This window comes from Myotis lucifugus, unplaced genomic scaffold (genome assembly GCF_000147115.1).
Source record: "Myotis lucifugus unplaced genomic scaffold, Myoluc2.0 scaffold_835, whole genome shotgun sequence".
NCBI classification, from domain to species: domain Eukaryota; kingdom Metazoa; phylum Chordata; class Mammalia; order Chiroptera; family Vespertilionidae; genus Myotis; species Myotis lucifugus.
Window position 1 is genome coordinate 173,484 of NW_005871883.1, and position 10,230 is coordinate 183,713.

Sequence of the window (10,230 nt, forward strand, 5' to 3'; positions counted from 1 at the left end):
AATTTCGACAAGCCCTTTAACCATGTGTGTTTTCTCCAGGAGCTGTGGAAGGAATTATGTGCTTGAACAATCAAATAATTATCTGCATGCACTGGAGGTCTGAGAAACGGATACTCTATGTAGAACAGATGAAACCCTGAGCTGCTGCTGAAGTGTCGCCTCAGAATCTATACTTGGCACGTGATGTGAACTAGATAGAGCCTTCCTGTGACAGCCGAATCCACCACTATTTACAACGTGTTTCCTTCCCTTTTGCTCACTGCTTCTTGTAAGCTTGTGCCAACCTTTGACTCAAGCTCAATACGGGAGCAGAAGAAGGTGGGGTCTCCCAGTCTTCCAAAGGGCCACTAGCTTAGTACTTCATTCATTTTGGAAAAGTTCCGAAAGAGCAAATAAATTTAAAGTCTTAAATTCAGCCTATCCCTATGGGGGTTCAGGTAGCTCTGAGAATCCAACTGCACAACTAGTAGCCTGAAATGATGTAAAACTTAGTCGTGACAATTTTGGAGACTGAGCACAAAAAAAGGTTAGTTTGTAACAAACAGCTAGTTTTATAACCTTTCTTAGATGATGACTACTTAGCCATTGTCAGCTTAGTAATTTGTGTTTTACCCATACTGCTGCCAAAACTCACGTTCTTAATTATTGCACCCTTTTGCAGTGAATCTTTTGGATGTAGTAGTTACTTCTGTCATTAAAGGGGCGATGCTGCTGATAAATAGGAACGCTCTTTCATTCTACCTTCAAACTGAGAATTTTCTGCATCGTTTGTCAATAAAGGCCATTTACAAACTCCTCCGTCTGGCTGTGCTATTGATCTGATTCCTAAACTGCAACTAACAGGAACATTAATCTGCAAATGGCCATAATTTTAAAATATTTCTGACAAACCTTGAAAGGCCCTGCTCACAGTGACTCATCAGTGTCATGTAAACAAACACCCACTTGTCGCTGAATGGATTTGTTGTACCAAAAAAAAAAAAAATTCAAGTCACTCCATCAAATACACATTCAGGAGGATCCTTACTATTTCAATAAACTAATATTTCCTGGGGAGACGATGAAAAATGAGAAGGCTACAGTGCTCGTGAGGACGGCAGGGTTCTGATAAGCATCCTTTCTCTGCCGTGGGGTCTCTTGATAGACTGGGGGAAATACCGATCATGACAAATCATGGCTTAAGAAGCAAGTGACTCCACCTGGAGTGTTCGGTGGGAAAAAGAGATTACACGGACGGGCTTGAAGAGGTTTACCTTAGCCTCAGGATCATAGCACTTGTGTCCACAGGTAGTTTCAGGCTTTTGACACGGCACTGCCTTGCAGAGCTCACTGCTGTGAGCTTTCAGGGTCTCAGGGCATGGGGACCATGATTTGCGTAAGACATCATATCCCAGAATGAGGCCATTTGGCTTCCCTGGGGACGTCCAATCAATCTGAAGGGATCTGTAACAGAGAAAATAATTAATATTTCCGCAAAGACAACATTTACCATTGCTGCTGTCAACCTCATGTACTTTTCAATTTATCTTCCAGGTTGTTCTAAAGGTTTACATCTGTTAACTTCCTAATCAAAAAGCTGCAGCAAGAGAGTATGTATATGTTAACATATATACTCATATATGCTACTACCATATCACATTTTTGGAGAATCAATAAAAACTTTATTTTAATATATTTTTATTGACTTCAGAGAGGAAGGGAAAGGGAAAGAGAGATACAAACATCAATGATGAGAGATAGTCATTGATTGGCTGCCTCCTGCACGCCCCCCACTGGGGATCAAGCCCCCCAACCTGGGCATGTACCCTGACCAGGAATCTAATCTGTGACCTCCTGGTAACAAAAATTTTTTGTTCTTATTGTTTTCTTAAAGGGTGGAATGCTGACATTCAAAATTAACTCTATTTGTGCAGTTGTAGAATTTCCAATCATAACAATTTACTAATTCCATTGATGTTTCTATCTCTCTGTTCCTCTCTGAAATCAATAAAAATGTTTTTTAAAAAGAGCATCTGAGTTTATTAGTTCGTATCTTTAAAGATCTTACACTAAAATCTTACGAATAACTGTTAGTCACTTTTCTGTCATTGTGTAAAATAAATATTTTTGTCATATTTTTCATTTTAAGGAGAAATGTATCATTACAGACCAAATTACTGGACCCTATCAGGAATTCAATTAAGCCCAAACATTTACATTAAAAAGCAGCAATCATGATAAACCTTGACATCTTAATAGACTGCTTTTAAAGAAAAGAAAGTTGTTATTTCATTTTTGAGGGCACAAACATAACACATTCACTAATGTCACGTGTAAGAGCACAGTTTCATAGGTGACTTGTATAGCCACCATTCTTATTCTGTGGTCTTTGTCCAACTCCCAGAATTCATTTCCCATTTTGAAGATACCTCTTTTGTATTCACTGCATAACCAACGACAGAAAAGACTTTGTGTAAGTGACATTCCAGGGTCTGACTTATCCACAAAAGCCAGTGAATCAGTGAAGTCCAGAAAACACGTGTAGAACACCATGCCATCATACTTGTCTTCCTTGCACAGCGTAACTGAAATGAGACCACCTCTATTTTTAGCAGTGCCATGAACAGTTCTGCTTTTGAGGATCTGAGTCAGGTACAGGAAGATAAATGATCGAGGAGTCATGGGTTCAACCCCTCCACGTTTCTCATTAGAAGCAATGAGGGCGATATTGAGAGATCTTTTTGGGTGACAATTTGAAATGGAGGAAGGACATCTCTGAGATTCTGTTGAGGACACCCCCCAATTAAAGAGTGGATTTGGAAGGGAACCAATGAAAGGAACCAATGGAAGGAACCAATGCGTGTTCAGAGAGCTGGGGATCGAAGTTAATTAGAAGGGAGAACTGGATTTTGCTGAGAGTTGCACAAAGGCGACCTCAGTCATTGAGCTTCTTCTATAGGAGCCACAGAAGGCAGAGAAATCAGGAGTTTGGAAGAGAGGCAGGTGAATAAAAGGAATTCGTGGTGCAAGAGACCCAAGAATGAGCTCAATACTCTGTTACGTCTCCTCACCAAGCAATGAGTTTGACCATCAGAACTCATTGGCCATCACAACAATAAAATTTCCTCAAAGCTATTATGACTATTGATTTCATCTGTACAATAATACAAAACACCCTCCATGTTGTCTCTCTCAAGAGTTCTTCCCACACCCTTTCAAGAACTGAGCATAAAATTCCAGTCCAAATTAAAAGCCATCTGCCATTGTCCACATTGCTGAGAGAGGATATTGACAATATGGGTAAAGGAGGAGTGATTGGACATTCTACACCTACAGACTGATATTCTGCTTATTAAGAAAAGAAAAAGAAAGAAGAGAAGAGGTGGATTAATTTTTTTAACTGTAAAATTTTAAATTCAGCATTCAAGTTGCCAGTCCCTAAAAAAATCAGGGAGGAAAATTAAGGATACGGGAGATTCCTTGATATCCCATGTCATGAAAATATAGAGGTTTCAAAGTTTCACCTCAATTTTGGTGAGGCAAAAAGGGGAAGAATCTTCTTCCACAAGCTAAGACTCTCATGCCTTATTCAACCCCGCACTAAGTACCTGGGACATACAGGGGGGATTTGTAAATGAGGGCAGGTGTTCAACCTTCATTTGGAGGCACCCAGGCTGAGCTGCTACCAGAAAGACGCCTGCAAAGTTGGTGTGTAAAACTATCATTTATATCATTCAGTAGCTCGAGGCAAATTTTTAAACAATTATTTGTGAATGCTACAAAGACATTACACCCCAGACTTCTCATCAATAATACAGCCCCGAACTGATGTGGAACTGGGGGAGACACTGCCACGGTTCCAATTAGAGGCAGCCAGAGACGCAACCTGCCTTCTCTCTCCTCTCCCTTGAGCCTCGTGCCGGGAAATCATGCATTTTGAAACACGAGCAGTAATGTAGTAAAATCTCTTCCTTGTTTCTGCTTTTCCTTATCGGATGCATTCGTGGAGCATAAATAAGTAAACGTCAGAGGCAGCCCGGTGCCGAGGGAAGCTGTCGGCTACAGCGCTTGTCATATTTCAATCAAAGCCAGAGCTGGTCAGCTCTCTTCATCCAAAGCGGTGTCTACCCTCACCGCTTTGGACCAGAATTAATGAATCAGCTATTGATTAAATTCCACTCTAACCAACCCACCAAGGCAAATAAATAAATGAACTACCCAGGGCACGTGTAGGCCATGGCCAGACATGTCCGGGCTATTGATCAGTAGTTAGTATTCTTTGGGGATCCAGAAGCTGCTGATGACAATATGACAAGTATGGAAAATGTGACACAGACACAGTGTGTTTCTGGAGGAGGAGGCTAGAGAATGAGTAGGGTTCATCTGATCTTTACGTGTGTGCGAAGGCATCTTTGGTTTACATGTAAGAGGAAAACACGTGTAAGTGCTTGAACTGAAGAAGTTGTTGTCAAAAGCCAGGTGTGAAAGGCCAAAGGCAAAGATCACACGCCCCGGATGTGCAATCTGACAGGCTGACGTGCTATTAAAATTTCACTGAGCGGTTTTCCTATCAAAGTGTAGAGTGAAGGAATATTTCAACATGAACTCTGTTATCTCTTGACTGTGGTAGTATTTACACAACTCTACCCATTTGTCAAAACTCATAGAAGCTGGAGCAAAGAAAGAGTACATCTTACTCTGTGTAAATTAAAAATAGATTGTAAAATTCAAGAGAATAATAAAAAATAAGTAAGCAAATGCAGGAAACCCGGGATCTTTCCAGATGCTGCATTCATTGTTGGCACTAGGGGGTTCTCCTCGCATCCTTGTCAGTTTTTAACTTTTTCTCTTCACAAAGTCTCAAACTGCTTTTATTCTCAGCCCAAATGTAAGTGACATTTGATTGAGTATGGAATGAGAAGATGAAATATATCGGTTTCTTTTTAGTTCAGAATTTGGAGGCATTGCATTTTGGCCAGGAATGCTGCTGTTTAGAAGATGGACAATGCTATTCAAACTCCAATGCTCTGTGTTATCTTGCAGGAAACTGGATCTGGAAATTTCCTGACAATGTCCCTTTATGGGGCTCTTTTTAAAATATTTATATATATATATATATATATTTTTTTTTTTACAAAGAATAAGGGAAAGGGAGAGTTAAAAACATTGATGAGAGAGAAACATCCATCAGCTGCCTCCTGCACACCCCCTACTGGGGATGTGCCCACAACCAAGGTACATGCCCTTGACCGGAATTAAACCTGGGACCCTTCAGTCTGCAGGCCGACGCTCTATCCACTGAGCCAAACCGGTTAGGGTGGGGTTCTTTTTTATGTGGCTCTTTTTTCAGCGGTTATGCTGGTATCTACAGACTCTTCATCTGCACGCTGGTGTGTTTAGTTCTGGGATATTTTCTTATCATTTACTTTCCCCCCCTCTTTCCTGCTCTCTCTTCTGGAACTCTTATTATCCACATACTAGATATTCTGGAGATTTTTTTCCTAATTTCCTCAATAATTACTTTCTTTTTCTTGACATCTTTGCTTTTTATTGCACTTTTAGAGACTTTCCTGTTTCTTCCAAAAATTTAATTTAGCTGTTCCATTTTTAATTTTCATGAGGTCCTCTCCCCAATTTTCTCTTTATTTTTTTTATCCAAGTAAATTTTGTTTGTTCCATAGATAATCTTTTTTTTATCTCTTTGAGGCTAATATAATTTTTTCTTACTTAGCATCACCTCTGCATCTATTGAATTATTTCTCTTCTTTTATTTTGGTTCTTTTAATCTTTGACAGCCATGTTCCAAAAAAGCTGACCCAAAGCTTTATGTATGAGTGGGGTTTGCTGATAGATATACTTCCCTATGAATGTCTCTTCCATTAGGGGATCCCACCTGCAAAATTCTGGAAATATTTCATTTGGGGCCATGCAAGTTATTCTAGAGAAGAATGTCCAATTTCCTGTCAGGGCATTTATGACTAGATACTTGTTTTTAAGGATAGAGCTGGGGAAGGCAGCCATAGTCTTCCTCTTTATCAAGATTTTCACCTTGGCCTCTCCTCCCAGCTTTCCACTGTTCTTTATTCTCTAGAGAATACACTTCTGATCAGGAGCCCTGAACCTGAAGCACCTCTGTTCTTTATTCTCTAGAGAATACACTTCTGACCTTTGGGAGGTGGACTATGCCACATGGAGGAAGAGAAACCGACACCTGGGTGCATAATATAGAGGTCGAAACCTTGAATTCTGTGATGGTTAATTTTATATATCAATTTGCCTGGGCCACAAGGTACCACGATATTTGGCTACACCATATTTCTGGGTATTTCAGGTTGTTTCTGGCGAGATTAGCATCTGAATTGGTGGATTCCTTAAAGAAGGTAGCTCTCCTCAAGTCGGTGGGCATCAGTCAGAGGAGGGTCTGGACAGAACAAAAAGGTGGAGGAAGGGAAAATTCCCTCCATCTGCTCAACCCCTTGAGCTAAGCCATCAGTTCTCCACTCCCAGGCCTGGGCTAGGATTTCCACCATCAGCTCCTCCGAGTCTCAAAACCTCTGGACTTGAACTTGGTCCAAAGCTTTCCCGAGTCTTCACTTTTGGTTTTGTTTCTCTGGAGAACCCAGAGTAATTATAGTTTCCAACCACTTTTTCATCAGAGTTTCAGCTAATCCCAGGATTTTCGCTTTCACCCTTATCCCAGCTTCCCCGTCTTCACAAGCCTCAAAGCTTGCAAGACCTCAGACACTAGGGTTCCCTGCAGTGCAAATGAGCTTGTTTTATGTCATTATCCCCCTCTGCCAACCAACATTTTGGTTGTCTATTTCTCCACTGAACAACCATTTGCCTCTCCCTGCCAAGCACTGCTTCCAGAATTGTGTCCAAATCTCTCTTCTGTTATCTGCGCTGTCATTTTCCTTGCTCGGTTCTTTAATATCCTCCCTAATGTTTTTGCCATCAATTTAATATATTTGGGGATAAGCAATCATCAACCACAACTACAAAATATTTTCCCTCAGTTATCATCTGCAAGAATCTCCTTAAAGGAAAGAAAATATTCTAGAGACAGAGACACATATGGGCATTTGTTAAATTTCTAATAAAGCTTATATATTATGTTTAGTTACACATAATATGTAATCTAAGCTATACTCCCTTGTGCCATTCACCTGGGTTTGAGTCATGGGGATGCTAACAGGCTAGGAATTTGACAATCTTCCCTGCCCCCCTCAATCTTCCATGATGCCTTTACTGGTGATCAGGGGTAGAGTTTGGTATTTTCTCTTTATGCATTTCTTGCACATTGTGAATTTCTGTTGCGGGTTTTCACATTGTCCTAAAAACATTTCTTTAGCACAGTGTCTCCCACAGTAGGCGGGAACTGTGAAAATTTAGAACCATGCCTTATTCTTCTTTGTATTACTTTTGCCTCTTTCATGACTGTAGCCACAGATGTGTTTGCTGAAAGAATAAAGGTCTCCGGAGTCCCTTTCACTTGGCCATTTCCCCCCTGGATAGTAAGCAATCCTCTGGAAAGTTGGGGGAAATCTGCTGAGGAGGTTATCACTTAATTAACACACCACCAATCAGATAGATATCTCTCATGTGTTTGAGAGAAGCTGTGCCTTAGGAAGGAACGATATGACTTTGCCCTGAACAGCTAAGAACCCAATTACCTGGGTTTTTCTAATTGCTTTTAATCACTTGTCCCCCAAATTAGTACAGGCATTTTTTTTAACTTATTTTTAAAAAGACCTAAAAATTTTAATATGACATAAAGGAATCCTTCAGAACTGAAATATGTTAGAATCGATTGATTATTTTAGTCAGTGTATGTGTATGTGGTGTGTGTATGTGTGTGTGTGTGTGTGTGTGAAGGGTGATTCATTTGGCTGGAGCAAAAGTAGGTTTATAGTTGTTCATATGAAAAATAATACAATAATGAACAAATAATAATACAAGAATAAATTCTGTGTTTTGCATACTCATAATTGTAAGTGTACTTTTGCCTACCCCTGTATGATGTGAAAAGTGCCCAGACTTCTATCTCTAGTCTCCACTTGATATAGAGCAGTGGTTCTCAACCTTGGCTGCACATTAGAATCACCTGGGAATCTTTTTAAAATCCTGATTTCTGGGCCTCATCCTCCGGAAATTCTGTTTCTTTGTTATGGGGTGGGGCCACAACATTATTAACAAAGAAACAGAATTTCCGGAGGATGGGGCCCAGAAATCAGGATTTTAAAAAGATCCCCAGGTGATTCTAATGTGCAGCCAGGGTTGAGAACCACTGGTTTAGAGGAAGAGAATGGAGACTAGCAGCTGAGAAAATGCCAAATCATGTTAAATCTCCTTTTTAGTATTGTTGTTATTGCTAATTTTGAATTGAAAAGAGACGCACTTTCAACTTATGGCCATTTCTCAACAACAAAAGCCTACAAAAAAAATAAAAGGATTCTACCCCAAACCTGATAAAATTGGTAATGGTTATCCAAACATTATCTCCCCCATTTATTTTACAGATATTTGTAGCTTTGGGGCAATCTGATAGATGGAAGTCTAATATTTTCAAAGAGATTCAGTCAGAAAGGGAGTCATTCTAATTAAAATTGCGTTCCGTGTCTCACAAAACGATTCACTGAAGGACACATTGAAATAAAGACACTCTTTCATGCTCTCAGCGTTTGTTCACAGGTTACTAAATAAAGAGAAGTGAAGCTGGGCAAACAGGGACAGGGCCATCAAAGCTTCAATGTCATGGGACGTGTCCAGTGAAGATCAACCAAATAATGTCAAAAATTCACTCTACACACACACTGATAGCAACTTCTCAAATGACATTGTCATGGCTGGGATAATATCTTATATTTTGATTTTCATTGTTTTTGTTCAGTTCTTTAGATTGAGTGACAAAAAACATGTATACCTCGAAGTGATGTTGTGAATTGTGGGCGCTGGCATATCGCTTGGAGTGTCTTCCATGGTGGTGACCTGGGTTCCATTGCTTTTCACACAGGCATATTTTGTGCAGACTTCGACCTGCAAATAGTAATTGAGAAAAGCATGGATCCAATTATTTTCAAAATCCAGACTGTCAATGACTGAATCTCACCCACCTTCATGTCATATGAATCTCTTAACAGCCTGTCGGGGTTAATTAAATATTAATTTTTGGTGTTAATTGACTCCAGTGGGACAAGTCATAGAGTGCAAGAATAGAGTGCAGAAGTGGGCTCAGGACAATTGATTTAGTGACTTAAATGGTGATGTGTAGTCCCTCCTCCCAACCATTCGGAAAGAGACAGACATATCGATCTATTCGGAGCCCAGGTAAGGGATGGAAGATGCCTAGGGGACAGTTTCAAGCATAATAGTCATCACTGTGTACTGCTCTCAGAGCCATAACCAGGTAGTATAATAATGGTACCTTCTGGGAGTCTTGACACTTTCCAACACATGGCCTAAATGCGAATGTCTAATAAAAAATAAAAAAACCACCCAAGACCTAGAGAAGTTTTCCAATATGGCTGAGTTCTTTTATATCCATTTGATCCAGTATTTTTACCTTAATCCCAGTAGAAACTCATCATTTACTTTTTAAATTCTTCCCCCGCAGCTGAATAAAAACCGAGGAGGGTTTAAAAATTGGGTTCATCAAGCATTATTAAAACAAAAGAACACGTTCAGCAAGAGGAGGAGAGAGAATTGAATGTACAAAAGATCGCGCCTGGAACATCCAAGAAATGACATCATTCTGTTCTCAATTCAAGGATAAACCAAAGAGGAACTAACTGTTCCTTTCCCAATGCTAACTGACTTCCATTCATTGATGCCACCGAGTATTTTGAGGTAATATCTAGTAGATATTTAAACACTATCAAGGCCGTCCAATTAAACCCCAAATCACCTCAAGGCAGATGAACTTAAAATATACCTGCTGGTAATGGAATTAATGACAATAAAACTTCATGCATATTAGGGAACATTTGACTCTGTGCATAATGAGGTAACTCCAAATCAACTCAACTGAATTTATTATGTAAATGATACGTGCCAAACGTTATGATGGGTACTTAGAGCAATAACTTCATTGAGTCCTCACAATTCCATTTTCATATGTTTGCAAACTGAGGGCCAGAGAAATCAGGGAATCTGACTGAGTTGGTAAGATAGGAGAAACCTTATTTGGGCTTTAATATACCCTATCGCCTTGTCATCTAAATATAAAGTATACCTTCAAGTTCTAAACAGCTT

The 10,230-nt window shown here is 39.8% G+C and overlaps 1 protein-coding gene across 1 annotated transcript in view; it reads right to left on the reverse strand.

Moving 5' to 3' along the window:
* The window catches only part of LOC102441494 (usherin-like), a 133,456-nt gene that overhangs the window by 100,892 nt on the left and 22,334 nt on the right, over positions 1–10,230 (reverse strand). The window contains exons 4-5 of the mRNA XM_023747297.1: positions 8,903–9,077; positions 1,254–1,443 (exon numbers count right to left, since the gene is read on the reverse strand). Of these exons, the coding sequence (XP_023603065.1) occupies positions 1,254–1,443; positions 8,903–9,077 (365 nt within the window). The remainder of the gene's footprint in view (positions 1–1,253; positions 1,444–8,902; positions 9,078–10,230) is intronic.